Below are 15,198 nucleotides of genomic sequence, written 5' to 3'. Positions count from 1 at the left end.
TTATAATTTTATATATTAAATTTTTTTTAATTATTTAAAACTCATTTTTTAATTTTTAAAAAATTTTAATAAAATTTTTTGATTTTTAATTTATTTGATCTTCATTAAATAATATTGATTAAAACTAATGAAATTTAATAAAAAGTTATGTTACTATTTATATACATATATTTTGAGATTAGTCGGTTGATTTTTAAAAATAAAAATTTAATTTTGTGAAAAAAGGGAAGAGCCAATTGCCCCTTCTCCTTGGGGCGGATTTAGAGATTTTTCTCCTTTTTCTGTTTTTAGTCTACAAAGGATAAGATGATGAACCAAACTTATCCAAATCGATAATTATATTTATTTTAAAAATAGATTTAAATTTAAAATAATTTATTTTAAAACTTGAGGACAAAAGCTAGTGATGCAACCTTTTTAAGTCAATATCAATGGGCTGACATCATCCTTCAAACCCCCCCAAATAAAAAGTGGTTATATAATATTTCCACAGGAATATTAATTTCAAATTTTAATTTTAGTTTTTAAATTATTATTTTTTAATAATATTTCATAATAATGTAATTACAGATGCAGACAGGTTTGTTTTTTTTTAAGTATTGATTAGGCTAATCCCTGTGTCGTTTTTTTTAGGAAAAAAGAAAGAAAAAGAAGAGTAGTTGTGGTTGCTTGCGGCTAATGAATAAAATGATTTTGGTTAGAATTATTATTGTAATTAAAGAGACTTTGTTGAGAACTTTTTGATCAAAGACAAACGGAACTGTGGTGTGTGGAAGCTGACAGGAAATGATGTTGCTCTTTTATCCGTTAACTTTTGTTTGGTTTGCGAGAAAATTTGTGGAGGCTACTGTTGAATTTTTTCCTTGAGTAAAATGGAAACTGACTTATTATATTATTTAATTAATATTCAATTATATATAATGAAATGAAAAAGAAAAAAATTGAGGACCATTCAGTAAATCTCAACTCACATTTTAAATTAAAATTTTAAAAGTATTTTAAAAATTTACCACTCAGTAGAAAAATGAAATAGTTAATTTTATAATAACAGTAATTTTTTTAATATTTATTATTTTAATCATAAAATTTTTTATTCTCATTTTATTTAAATATTAGTGTAATTAATATATTGACACGTGTTAAATATTTCATTTATTATATATGGATAATTAGAGTTATCACTGTCACTTGAAATTTCTTTGCACTTTATTAAATTTACTGTAAATTAAACATCTTAAAGTCCTGCATGCGTCAATAAAAGGAGACTTGACTTATCAAATAAATAAAAGGAGACTTGAAATGGAAGAAAAATCTTGTCAAAATTTCTAATCAAGGTTCTGAGTTGAGTTTGTTTTCTTTTGATTTGGGGTTAGAATGAGTTGATCTTGTCAACCCACAATGCTTAGTTACTTCCTAGGAAACGTCCCTTTTTCATTTTATTTATTTTTTGAATTTTGCGAAAATAGTTTATATTGGTCAATTATCGCCATGATTGAATGTTTTTTCCAAAATTGAAATTAAGAATTTTCAAGTTTTAATTTATAATTCAAATAGCTTATATAAGCTGTGGTTTAGGGGGGATGAATGTTCAACATATTTTCAACTTGTAATTTAGATATCTTATTATCAATGGAAAATCAATTAAACCAAATTTCTTGACAAATCTTGATCTTGTTTGAACCCATCTCATAGAATCTGGACCCATTATTGTCATACAGATTCTTGATGATAATGGGTAATTAATGATGCTTGTATCTCTTCAAGTGCTCGCCCCTTGGTCTCTGGTACCAATTTTGCCACAAATATCACTCCCAACCCAGCAATCATTGCATATATAAAAAATACCCCTGAAGAAAATCAGGGTCGTCAGAACCGTGAAATCTTTCGAAACAGAGAAGCAGCAAGCAGGAATGAGAGACAGTTACCTGCTGAGCTCCACTCAAACAAATAATTGAAAGTATATGCGACAATCCAACTCCCTGCCCAGCTGAACAAATTTACTAAACTTCCTGCTGGACCTTTTACGTTTACAGGAAATATCTGATACAAAAAACAACCCATCATTCCATTTCAGCTGCAAATTTTAGCCAACTGATAATATATGTGTTTCTGAGCTAAAATATGTTACTGTACCTCTGCCATTATAATCAATGGTATTCCTCCAAGGCCTATTGACACAGATCCTATGAAAACCTGTTTGCAGATTCAAAGTTTCCATAATTATTTGTCCAATAATATTTCAGCTAACAAGTGCAAACATCTTATGATCTAGCCGAATCGAATTACCAATATTCCTGCAATTGCCAGAATGGGAGTGATTTCATTCCCCAGGTGAAAGCTCTGCAAGCGTTTATACAACCAATATCAAGGAACAAGAGAATTAAAAAAAAAAAAAAAGGATGCATATAACTTCTATATCTTTGGAACCTGCAGTAGAAAGGACAATCCTGTGGTAAATGAGCCTAAGCAGCATCCACTTGTAGAAACCTGACAAGAGAAGATTTTCAGGATTTAGGCTCAGGTTCATTACATCAATTCCAAAGTTGATAGGTTTCGGACTTTCAAAACCAACCAGCAGAAGTGGTCTTCTTCCAAAATTATCAATTAAGAACAAACTGCAAATATTCATCACTATCTGCAGCGAAAATGTGAAGTGAAAATGAAATGTGCACCTTGAATACTGCTAGATTCAAGCACATGTAAAATCCATAACTGGAGATAGAGAAAGAAACCTGAACAATACTTGCTACTACAGAACCAACACTACTAGGGAAACCTGCCATGTAATTCTCCCATAAGTTCAATTATTATTGTGAAGCATGTTTTTTTTTTTTTTTAACTCTAACTTACCAGCTGATTCTAAAATAGAGCTGAAATAGTAAGTATAGCCATTGAGACCTCCAAATTGTAGAATTGCCATCAGCCCAACTCCAACCTAATCCAAACCATGTGTTATGCAATACAGGTAATGCATACAAAGGGGAGGACTGAATAATTTGCAAGGCTCACAGTAATTGCAAGAGCATATTTCCTTTGAAATAACTCTTTAATGCCATCTTCTGATGTCTGATTACAATCCTGTGTATAATCCTGTCAAATTTTCCAAAAGAAAAGACCAAAATTATAACCCTGAATTGAATTGTGAGTTTTCCATATATATCAAGTCAAATTAATCACAATGATTTCAGCAGCCTCCTGAGAAATATCAGCATTTTTCCCCCTAAGCCTCTGGAGAGCAAGTTTCAGATCTTTTTCTCTACCAACTTTTGCCTGCAGAAGATTGGACAAAGTTGAGCACTTCTCATGTAAAATTAGGCAAAACACTTAAGAACAGATCAAAACAACTAAATGCAAATGTAATGTATACCCTAGACTTCCTAAACTGGGAAAACATTGATCTTCACATGAGCATGAAGTACATGACAATGACATTGCAGATTCAGTAAGCTTCTGTAATATCATACAGTGAACAATCTAAGGATGTTCGAACAATATCTTTCGAGATGATTTTGAATTGGACTCACCAACCATCTGGGAGACTCCGGAATGAAGAATGCACCAATGAGCTGAACTACGCATGGAATAGTTCCTGAAATGGAAACATAAAATGTCCATTATGAAACTATCTCCAAGTTTATATCAGTACAGAATCCTGGAAGAAAACAAGTGAAAGAACATAACACCTATGAGAGCCAAGATGCGCCAGTTACAGACAGAACCAATGATAAATGTAACTGATATGCCTGAACCCATCATAAGCTACAGAGTGGACAAAGATTTATTAACAAAAAAGTTGAGCCAAATTTCTGAACTTTTTATTTTAATCATTGTAACTTACTGCAATAAGTAATGTAAATGCTCCCCTGAAATTCTTGGGTGTAATCTCTGCAACATAAATGGGTATCTACAGATTGAAATGTTAACTTCAATCAGTGATGGGAGCTGAAATCTAGAGTAAGAATTATGAGCAAAATGTGAAAGAAAACACTGATTGAACCAACCACATAAGCAAGAATCCCAATTCCAATTCCCACCAATAGTCTTCCAAGGTCAAGCGACCAAGCACCCTGTATGAAAATGGTATAGAGAAAAGGGTTTTTGTATTATTTACTGAACGTATTACAGAAGTTTATATAATGTCTCTAACTAAATACAATATAAGTATACAGCTATAACTCAAATACTAAAAATAAGTATACAGCTATAACTCAAATACTAAAAATAAGTATACAGCTATAACTCAAATACTAAAAATAGATAAAACTGTTATAGTTAGTCTTTATCCTTAATATCTACAACTAACTAAATACAAGATAAGTATACAGCTATAACTCAAATACTTAAAAATAGATAAAACTGTTATAGTTAATCTTTATCCTTAATACGCCCCCGCAAGATTGAGGCGCCATTGGAGACTCCAATCTTGGTTCTAAAGTAACAAAACTGAGTTCTTCCCAAAGCCTTTGTAAGCACATCAGCAACTTGATCTTTTGAACTTATGTGAAGAACCCTTAACTGTCCAGCATTAATTTTCTCGCGAACAAAATGGTAATCCAGTGCAAGATGCTTCATCCTAGTATGATAAATTGGATTGGCGCAGAAGTAAGTCGCACCAAGATTATCACAATGAAGGACTGGTGGTTGTGATATTGGTGCTCCCAAATCTTGTAATAAACTTTGAACCCAAAATACCTCTGCTGCAGCATTGGCTAAGACTTTGTACTCAGCCTCTGTAGAAGATCGTGAGACAGTCTTTTGCCGACTAGATTTCCAAGAGATAATATTAGAACCAAGATATAGAACATAAGCAGTTGTAGACCGCCCATTATCAAGGGCACCACCCCAATCAGAATCAGAGAAGGCAGACAGAGTATGAGTGGAATTTCGATTGAGAAATAAGCCATAATGTATGGTTCCTTTGAGATATCGCAAAACACGTTTCAGTGCTTGAAGATGAGTTTGCGTCGGTGCATGCATAAACTGTGACAGCCGATTCACTGCAAAAGAAACATCAGGACGCGTAATTGCCAAATATTGAAGAGATCCAACAATTTGGCGATATACGGTGGAATCAGTCGAACTAGAACCATCATTTAAGATCAGCTTGTCTCCTGTAGACATAGGAGTATTCACCTCTTTAGCTCCAGCCATATCAAATCGGTCTAACAAATTAGCAATATGTCGATGTTGTGAAAGAAATAATCCTGCAGCTGTAGAAATTACTTCAACCCCCAAAAATGATTTAATATTCCCAAATCTTTGATAGAGAACTGAGCAGAGAGCTTCTGTACACAGGTATTCAGAAAATGATTGTTATTACCTGTAAGTACAATATCATCAACATATACTAGAAAATATGCAGTAATCCCATTGGAGGAAAAAATAAACAAGGACGCATCAGCATTTGATTTGCGAAAACCAAGTTTGAGCAAAAAAGAAGTAAGTTCAAGTTACCAAGCTCGTGGAGCCTGTTTCAAACCATAAAGAGACTTCTTCAGTTTGCAAACATAATCAGAAAACTCAGGTTGCACATATCCTGGAGGTTGCTGCATGTAGACATCTTCATAAAGTGTGCCATGTAAAAAGGCATTATTTACATCCAATTGCCTTAACTGCCATCCTTTAGAAATTGCAAGAGTAAGAACTACCCGAATTATGACCGGTTTTGTAACCGGACTAAATGTATCAAAATAATCACGCCCAGGTTCCTGAAGAAATCCTCTGGCAACCAAACGTGCCTTGTACTTATCAATAGTACCATCCGGTTTACGCTTAATCCGAAACACCCATTTGCAACTAATAAGATGATGTTTGTCTCTCGGAACCAGCTCCCAAGTTTTATTTTGCAAAAGAGCATTGTACTCTGAATCCATCGCCTGCCGCCAAAGTGAACTTGCCAGAGCTTGTTTAACTGTTCTTGGCTCGAGTGTATCCTGTAAAGGATATTTAGTTGTAAGATTAACAAAAGAAGAATTAAAATACTTTGAGTTAGGCTTCCTTTGTCGCTGCTGCCGTTGTACAGGAGCTGGAACTGAGTCTTGTGAAACAATCGGTAGTGGCAAATCTAAAGCAGTAGTAGAAGATTCAGTCATCAAAGGGTCAACTTGTTGAGTCTCAGTACTAATTAATGGCATGGTAGATTGATCAGATTCTGCTGATAATGCTGTAATAGATTCGGAACCAGTACTTGAAACCAACAAATCAGAATCACTTGGAATAGAAATTGCCAATGGAACCGAAGCAACTGCAGTTGGTGCAACAGGTGATGGATTTGGTTGTTGTGCCGAACCTGTACAAGAAGCATCTCGAAAATAATCTGTAAATTGATGAGAACTAGTGCAAGTTTCAGATGGAAAAATATGCTCAACAAATTGAACATGACGAGACAAATACAAACGATTAGCCTTTGGATCGTAACATTTGTATGCAGATTGAGTTGGAGAATATCCAAGAAAAATACAAGGCAATGAACGACACTGAAGTTTAGAATTATTATATGGCTTTAGCCATGGAAAACAAAGGCAACCAAAAGATTTCAATCTCTTAAAACTATGAGGCATACCAAACAATCTAGAGAAAGGTGTTTGAAACGAAATAGCGGACGAAGGCAACCGATTGAGCAAATAAACAGCAGCCTGAAAAGCATGAGACCAATAATTAGAAGGTAAAGACGAAAATTGTAACATAGCAAGACCTGTTTCAACTATTGAGCGATGACGACGTTCAGCAGTACCATTATGCTCTGGCGTATGTGGAGGTGTTGTATAATGTGAAATACCACAAGACAAAAAATGATTCTTAAGCTTTTGATACTCCCCACCATTATCAGTGAACACATAAACAATTCTAGTGTGAAAATAATTTTCAACCAATTTCTGAAAGTGGATAAACAAATCATGAGTATCAGATTTCTGCTTCATGGGATATAGCCAAACATACTTAGAATAGTGATCAATAAATGTAACGTAATATGCATAGCCATCAATAGATTTTTGTGTAGGACCCCAAACATCGGAATAAACAAGTTGCAAAGGCTTATTACTAACAAGAGAATTCTCAGAAAACGGTAATTTATGACTCTTGCTCATAGAGCAGGAAGTACAATGAAAACTAGAAACATATTTAGACATAGACTGAAGACCAATATTTCGAAGTACTAACAAAAGGACTTTATTGTTGGGATGACCAAGCTTGTGATGCCATTCAGAAAGCAAAGACAGACACCGAGTAGTAACATTCAGCTGAGAACGGTGAGAATTAACTCTGGAAAAACTTGCACAGTAGATATCATCAATGTTCTCTCCCCGTAGGAGAGACGCCCCCGTGTACAGATCCTTCACAACAAAATAAGATGGAAAAAATTCCACAGAAACATGATTAGTGCGACACAACTTAGCAATTGAGACCAAATTCTTGCGCAGATTAGGCACGCATAACACATTAGGCAATGATAAATTCTTAGAGTAAGTAGGAATTTGCACAAAACCAGTATGTGATACAGCAAGCGTTTTACCATCACCAAGTTGTACTTCCTCAGGACCTCCATAGTCAGAATAGCTTTGCAAAGAAGCTGGATTCGACACAACATGATGAGAAGCTCCGCTATCAAACAACCATTGTTGTGGAGAAGAAGCAGCCATAGAAGAAGTAACATTAACTGCAGGTATCGGTGCTGAAGAATGCGAGGTATCAGTCTTCAAAGACATATTATTCTCCTTAAGAAAGCGAGCCAATTTGCGACATTCAGCAATAGTATGCCCAGTATATTCACAAAATTGACATACCACATCAGGTCGATAAGAACCTCGACCTCGACCACCAGAGTAAGAACCACGACCACCACGTCGATTTCCAGAATAATTGGAGTTTTGTGGAGATCGATTATAATTGCCATTCTGATTGTGTGAACGCCCTCCAGAACGTTGAGTGTAATTGACAGTAGCAATCACTTGTGACGTAGCTGAAACAGTTGTGGAATCTTTTTCTTGTAGGGATCGTTCATGATCAGTAAGTTTTTCAAAGAGATCAGAAAAGGTTATTGGGGTTTCACGAACTTTTAACGCAGCAACTATGGGACTGTAATCATCTCCCAATCGCGTGATAATATAAACAATTAAGTCATCATCACTCACCGGATTCTGGGTAAGAGCAAGCTCATCTGCAATAGCCCTCATCTCATTGAGAAAAATAGCAATCGGTTTGGTTCCCTTAGAGTTCTGTGCTAATTTAGTTTTTAAGGACAGAATTCTAGAACGAGAAACATTAGCAAAACTCTGGTGAAGCCGATCCCATGCTTCTTTGGCAGTATTGGCTGAAGAAATCAAGGGTTGAATAGTATCGGAACAACTTCCTAAAAGAGCACTGATCAAAATTTGATCTTGTCGAAACCATAAGGCGAAAGCTGGGTTGGCTGTTTTGTCTTTTTCAGAAAGAAATTGTGATGGTGCAACCCGTGAACCATCAATAAAATCAAGTAAATCAAGACCAATTAAGGTTGATTGGATCTGTTTTCTCCAAACAGGAAAATTCTCCTGAGTAAGTTTAATAGGAAAATGCGTTGGAGCATTTAATTGAATGACGGTATTGGATGACGAAGCCATTAATTAAAGTTTAAGAAAATTGGATCAGAAAACTCGTGAGAGCAGATTGCGGCTCTGATACCATATAGAGAAAAGGGTTTTTGTATTATTTACTGAACGTATTACAGAAGTTTATATAATGTCTCTAACTAAATACAATATAAGTATACAGCTATAACTCAAATACTAAAAATAAGTATACAGCTATAACTCAAATACTAAAAATAAGTATACAGCTATAACTCAAATACTAAAAATAGATAAAACTGTTATAGTTAGTCTTTATCCTTAATATCTACAACTAACTAAATACAAGATAAGTATACAGCTATAACTCAAATACTTAAAAATAGATAAAACTGTTATAGTTAATCTTTATCCTTAATAAATGGTTGGATATTTACATATGCTGAAAAACGGATGCCTAAAGGGGAGACCCAAAAATACCTTGGAAAATGAAATTGCAAGCCACCCTATTAGGCAGAGTGCATCTGAAACCCATAGAGCCTGTTTAAAATCAAAATACAGTGATAAAAAAGATGATTGATTGAGATCAGTAAAGATTGAGAGGGCAGCAAAAAGACTTTGATAACTTACACTTCTCCGACCGATGAGGTCTGCCATCTTCCCACACGAGAGTGCACCTATTAGTCCCCCTATTGTTAATATTGAACCAAAAAGCGAATACTGCCAAAACAGAGAGGGAGGGGGGAAAAATTAAGGAAAAATTCAATTAAATTCTTACGTAATTATTATAGACGACTATAATTCGACTAAACTCTTTACAATAATGAATTGATAATACTTACTGCGGCCAAAGAAAGGCTGAGCTCATCCAAGATTCCAGATTCAGCAGGAGATGAATACCCCATCTACAAGCATGGTTCAAACGTTAACACAGTTCAGTGAAAAGTCAGATGATCCTTATTCCTTAATAGAAGAAGGACAGTTTCAGAATTTATTAAATTAATCAATTTTCTTTTTACTAAGAATACATTACATTGTCTAAGAGTAAGACTTCATTTGCTATACGTGAAATTCTTTTCATTATTTAATTGTATAAAAAAAATGCAAAATGTTAATAAGATTTATTTTTATATAGAAAATTCTGCAATGTTAATAAGATTTTCATAAAGGTATGAAGTTATTTTTAAAAAATGTCTTATTTTTTCCTTAATTAAATTTTATAGATTCCCTAAATGTTAAATTAAGAATTTTTCCGGGTGTGTGGAATACAAATTGCAGTATTGATCGACGTAAATAAATGATATAGGTTCATTTAGACTTGTCAGTATTCGATTTAAATAAAAAAAATTATTAAATTATATTAATTTAAAATTTTAGTTTAATTTTTTATTTATTTTAATTTTTAATTTTAAAAATTTTAATTATTTTAGTTCGATTTAATTTTAATAAAAAATATTTATAAAAATTAAATCGAATCGATTAATAATAATATATTATTTTTAATAATATAAGAATAAATTATATTAAAATTAAAATATTATAATTAAATTTTAAAATATTAAAAATAAAGTATAAAAAGTAAAAAATTTATTAAAAATTTAAACTAATTAAACTGAATTGAATTAAATCAGATTATTCAATTTAAATTTTAATTAAAATCGATTCAATTTAATTTTTATAAATATTAAATTTTTAATTTTTAATTTTTAATTTATTTAATTCGATTTGATTTTAATTTTAATTTGCTGTGAAATTTAAAGGGGCTTGAAGACAGAGCCTTATCTTATTGAGGGAGAGTTCACACTGGTAAGTAAAAGACAAAATTTGGCTTAGTGAGACTCTCTCATCTGACCACGCACCTCGTTTCACGTACCAATTCTTGTGAATTAATTGTTGTGCTTCAACATTTTTCGATTAAAAAATAATTAATTTTGAGAAACCTGAATTAGATAAGCCTGAGATGAAATCAGAAGAAGAAAGAGGGAAACTAACAGCATTTCCATAGATGTAAAACCCACAAACAAGGATTAATGCGGTGAAGACAAGAGTAAATGTAACCGATGAACCACCACCAGCAGCAGCAGAAGAAGAATGCTCATTCATCTCCCAGTTCTCATGATCCACATTTTCTTCCAGTAGTGGTGAAACTGTTCCTTCTTCTTCCTCCATGCTCATAATTCATGCCCATTAAACAAAGATACTGTACATATATAGCTACAGTCTACAGACACACACAGCATTGACTTTATTGTCAAGACCGTTTGGTGTATCAAACGACACGTTTCAGCAAATTCCAGCCAACTACCCTGATCATGTGGAATTCTACTATACATTCCATGTATCCGAGATTCATAAAGGACCACTATATTCAAGACAAAAAGGTAAATGTACCCTATGTGAATATTATTATTCCGACGAGCTTCATAGTTATGGCGGATCCAACTGAAATTCAAAATCTTGTTAGCATTTAAAGCTTGAACTTTTTTAATATTTTACAATAGATTAAGCATCTTTAGATGATACCCATCTTGCAAAAAATAAAATAAAATAGGATTGGAAACTTGGTCAAATCCATTAGATATCTTTCTGCTAAGTACAACTTCAAAACGAATAAAAACAAAGGGAAAAATTACATAGCATTGATCTTCAAATTTTTGTTGTTTCGTGAACTCACTTAAATCAAAGATGCATTGCCTAATCTTTTAAATAAAACAGCTTTAAATCATCAAAGAATCTAATTGAGTGATTGTTGAACTGAACTAATTCACAGAAGCTTGAATCTCTTCAAGTGTTCGGCCTTTTGTTTCAGGCACCATTTTGAAAATGAAAATGATAGAGAAGATGGAAACACAACCATACAAGTAAAAGGTACCTGAAAAATGACACACCCAACAACATTAAATTAATAGAGTCAATTACTATCCACTAACTCAAATGCTTTGCATACTTCATTTGCAAAAGAGAAATTGAGTTACCGTATGGACTCCATTCCATTAGAAAATTGAATGTGAATGATATAAACCAAGAACCAAACCAATTTACTAATGTCACCAGGCTTCCTGCAATCCCCTTTAGTTGTAGGGGGAATAGCTGAAATTCGAGCATTGCAGAAAATGCAGATTAATTAGAGACAATTCTTTATTTCATTTTCTGGTTATTATAGCTCATAATCTTACCTCAGACATTAGAACCCAAGGGATTGCTCCCATTCCTATTGAAAAAGAAGCTATGTAAATCTGAAAGGAAGAAGATGTTAGTTTGTTATTGTAAAATTAGTTTCAAGTCTAAAATTAGACTCTTCCAGGCTTTACCATGACACCAGTGATTGCGAGGATTGGAACTAAATCAAGAAACAAATAGTGTTCCTGGAAAACAAAAGTTCAATTTATTATGACTTTGAGAACCTCTACGTATTCTAATACAAGCTATCAATTTTAAACTTGATAGTGATTACCTTGAAAAGGAATGAAGTTCCAATTAGTATATTGCCCAGAAGCAACCCATGTGCAGAAACCTGATCAAGAATTCATTTCTTTCAAATACCTTCTTTTGAGCTTTATCATAACTTATCTAAGGGACCTACCATTAAAAGAGGCCTTCTTCCAGCTTTATCAATTAAGGTTGCAGCAAATGCAGTGAGAAGGACTTGTAGACCAGAGTAGAGTATACTTCCAGTACTTGGGGGCACACCTGAGTAAAAATCAAAATACAATTATTGAGTAAAATTGGAAGATCACCAAGGATATGTGTATACATACATAATTCAATAAATGTTAGTTCACCTGCTGATGCAAAAATTTGGTCAGCATAGAATATAATTCCATTGATTCCACCAAATTGCTGAAATACCATTAGTCCAACTCCAACCTGAAAAATCAAATGTTGAATAAGAGAGTAAAGGTATATAAAAGAATCCCTTCACACTAAAAGCTAAACTAATGCTGCAAACCGGAAGATGCTTACAATGACAAAACGAATGTTTCTTTTATGAACCAAGTCTAGTAAGGTAACTTTTGGGAGTTGTCGAAGAAGGGCTAATGAATTCTGTAAGAGAAATAGATACCCTTCAGCTTTGTTTAAGTATTGTGAATAGAAGCTATAACTATGGACAGAATTTATGTCAGCAAAACTAATCAAGTAGAAAGTGAGTGTTTACTTGAATGTCTGTCTCTTCTCGAGAAATGTCAACCTTAGGTCCCCTAATTTTTCTTAAAGAGTCTTCAAACTCGCGTTGACGACCGACCATTGCCTGTGAAACCGAAGTTGCTTCCCTTATAATAATAGTACTCGAAACAATACGTTAAAATCTTGAGGTGTTCATTCTGTCTATTATGGAGAAATTGGAGATTACCAGCCATCTTGGGGACTCTGGAATGAAGCAAAGACCAGCAAGCATAACCAGGCATGGGAGAGTTACTGTAAATACAAACACTCCAATTTAGCCTTAGATGAAAACTATTCATGATTGAGCTTTCCTGTGTGCAAAATTTGTGAAAGTATTTTATATATGTGAATGAATTTTGAATTTACCTGTTAAGGCAAGTGTCCTCCATTTCACAAATGCACCTACTGAATAGATTAACAATATTCCAAAAACAATAAAGAACTGCAGAATAGGAAGAATAAGAAAAAAAAAAGCAGTAAGAGGGCTTGATCAATTATAACAGTAATGAATTCAGAGAAGAATGATTTTTAATTGAATATTCAGAGAGTTAAAGGAGTTTGAAGGAATTTCTAGATATACCATGAAGATGAGTCTCTTACCTGATTTGAAGTTGCTAGTGCTCCTCTAAGATTTTTAGGAGTAATTTCAGCAATAAATACAGGTACCTACTCAATTTCAGAGAGAGGGCTTAAGTTCAATATTTGAATTGCCTAAAAGGCTAATATTTGTATCTAAACTGTTTTTTACTCTTATCCTGTAGTTGAGGAATTTTGATCTTTTTGACAATTGGGATATCTTTGGCAAGTGTTTAAGCAGCAGAGAAAAAGATAACATACCACATAAGAAAGAATACCAATGCCATATCCTGTTAAAAATCTTCCAAAATCTAGTAAAAATGCTCCCTAACAAGGAAGATTATATGAATAATTAAACTTTGAAAGAAAATTTCAAGGCATTACATCAAATAATAAATTAGATTAGAAATATCACGAACTTGGGCTAAGTATATTCCAATCCATCCTGCTATACAAATAATGGAAGAGATCCTCATAGCCTGCAACAAAAATAAAAACGTGGAGTTTCAGAATTGAGAATACCATTCTTGCACAATCAAAGGTTCTTTATTCCTGTGAGCTTTACCCCTTTCCGGCCAAAGAAATCAGTAATCCGGCCACTTGTGATTGCACCGATCATTGCACCAATGTTCAAGATGGACCCAAAAACTGAGTACTGCAAATCCAAATTCATGTTATCAAAATACCAAACTTAAGTGAATCGATGATCAGGGATCAAAAGTGATACCTCAGAAGACGACAGGCTAAGCTCATTCATGATACCGAATTGGGTCGGCGCCGAGTATCCCACCTGAAAATTCACAAGATAACTTCAATGGGGTTTCAACAATTTCCTCTAATTTTCAAGCTAGTATCCAAATTCTTGCGCTGGAAAATTAATTTCCAGGTATACTTACAGCGCACCCGAAAACGAAGGACCCAGAAACTGCAATGCCGGTGCTGAAAAGAACCATCCCTAGACTATCGCTGTCGTGTTGAGTTTCCTTCTGTTGGGCAACAAATGGCTGCAACAAGCTCTCATCTCTGTTCTCTACGTCCTGATCAGAGAGACCCATTTCTTCTTCTCTATATCTCTAATTCCAAAAACAAAGCTTCCACCTTCAAGAAAACCAGTAGATGAGTTTCCAGGCATATGCATGCACCATTAGAAAGAAAAACAAATATATAACATTCATGCAAAATTCACGTTACTTTTTGCAGGGGATGCATGGAATACAATGCAATGCAGTGATATTGACATATATATATAACTATACATGGCTAGCTAGCTTTGCAGTTATTGGTTCATCATCCATACGTTGTCTAATTTTTTTGCGGTTATCATGTAAAAAATATTAAAACAATTATCTCCATTGAATCGAAATTGGAAAATTTTAGAGTTGTTGGTAAGAAATCCAATCCTGTAACCATCACTCATCTTGTCTAGCTACTTTCTATATATGCATTTATCAGTAAGTATGAATGACGTTGGATATGAGTCATGCTACCAAGAATTCTTTGGCCAAATTATCCACAATTTTTTTAGAAAAATTATCCACAAATTTAATTTATACTTAATCTATATTCACTCCCCTTAATGATGTCACCTGAAATATTTTTCTAATTTTTTTATTATTATAACCCGTAAAGAAAATAAAATAAAATAAAAATCTTCTCGTTTTTAGCCACCATTAACACTTTTATTTCTTTTTTTTTTTCAGAAAATTAAGAAAAGAATTCAACACCATCTAAGTTTGAAGGCGTAAATAAAGGATAACACTTTAATTACATGTCTTCAATTACTGCTTTAAACAAGTTAATCTAAATTACTTTTATTAATAAGATATATGTTATACAAAACAATTTTTTCTTTTTCTTTTTCTTTTTCCTCATTAGTGTTATATCACACAGAGAGGGATAGTATATATATTTT

The 15,198-nt window shown here is 33.4% G+C and overlaps 2 protein-coding genes across 4 annotated transcripts; both read right to left on the bottom strand.

The window, feature by feature from the left end:
• Positions 1 to 1,594: 1,594 nt before the first annotated feature.
• Positions 1,595 to 10,746, bottom strand: LOC110622333 (sugar transporter ERD6-like 5). Of its 3 annotated transcripts, none has more exons than XM_043959455.1 (18): positions 10,539 to 10,746; positions 9,389 to 9,451; positions 9,177 to 9,266; positions 8,973 to 9,086; positions 4,002 to 4,082; positions 3,839 to 3,904; positions 3,684 to 3,759; positions 3,525 to 3,589; positions 3,178 to 3,270; positions 3,010 to 3,090; positions 2,851 to 2,935; positions 2,733 to 2,776; positions 2,573 to 2,635; positions 2,428 to 2,487; positions 2,287 to 2,340; positions 2,134 to 2,193; positions 1,926 to 2,040; positions 1,595 to 1,847 (listed from the first exon to the last, which is right to left on the bottom strand). In XM_043959455.1, exons 1-18 carry the CDS (start codon positions 10,719 to 10,721, stop codon positions 1,711 to 1,713), a joined length of 1,530 nt encoding a protein of 509 aa, XP_043815390.1. In that variant the 5' UTR covers positions 10,722 to 10,746; the 3' UTR covers positions 1,595 to 1,710. The 3 variants fall into 3 exon arrangements, with proteins under 3 accessions (XP_043815390.1, XP_021622508.1, XP_043815391.1); XM_021766816.2 differs by having other exon boundaries at positions 4,002 to 4,067; positions 9,027 to 9,086; XM_043959456.1 differs by lacking the exon at positions 4,002 to 4,082 and having other exon boundaries at positions 9,027 to 9,086.
• A 368-nt stretch (positions 10,747 to 11,114) lies between these two features.
• On the bottom strand, positions 11,115 to 14,398 carry LOC110622334 (sugar transporter ERD6-like 8). The gene is given in 17 exon segments (XM_021766817.2): positions 11,115 to 11,418; positions 11,522 to 11,636; positions 11,723 to 11,782; positions 11,858 to 11,911; positions 12,001 to 12,060; positions 12,130 to 12,236; positions 12,329 to 12,413; positions 12,510 to 12,590; positions 12,703 to 12,795; positions 12,898 to 12,962; positions 13,077 to 13,152; positions 13,311 to 13,376; positions 13,548 to 13,613; positions 13,706 to 13,765; positions 13,852 to 13,941; positions 14,014 to 14,076; positions 14,183 to 14,398. Coding segments are annotated over 17 exon segments (1,455 nt in total). The 5' UTR covers positions 14,342 to 14,398; the 3' UTR covers positions 11,115 to 11,263.
• Positions 14,399 to 15,198: the final 800 nt, after the last annotated feature.

Source organism: Manihot esculenta, chromosome 9, assembly GCF_001659605.2.
Source record: "Manihot esculenta cultivar AM560-2 chromosome 9, M.esculenta_v8, whole genome shotgun sequence".
Lineage (NCBI taxonomy): Eukaryota > Viridiplantae > Streptophyta > Magnoliopsida > Malpighiales > Euphorbiaceae > Manihot > Manihot esculenta.
This window is presented reverse-complemented; position numbering and strand designations above follow the sequence as displayed.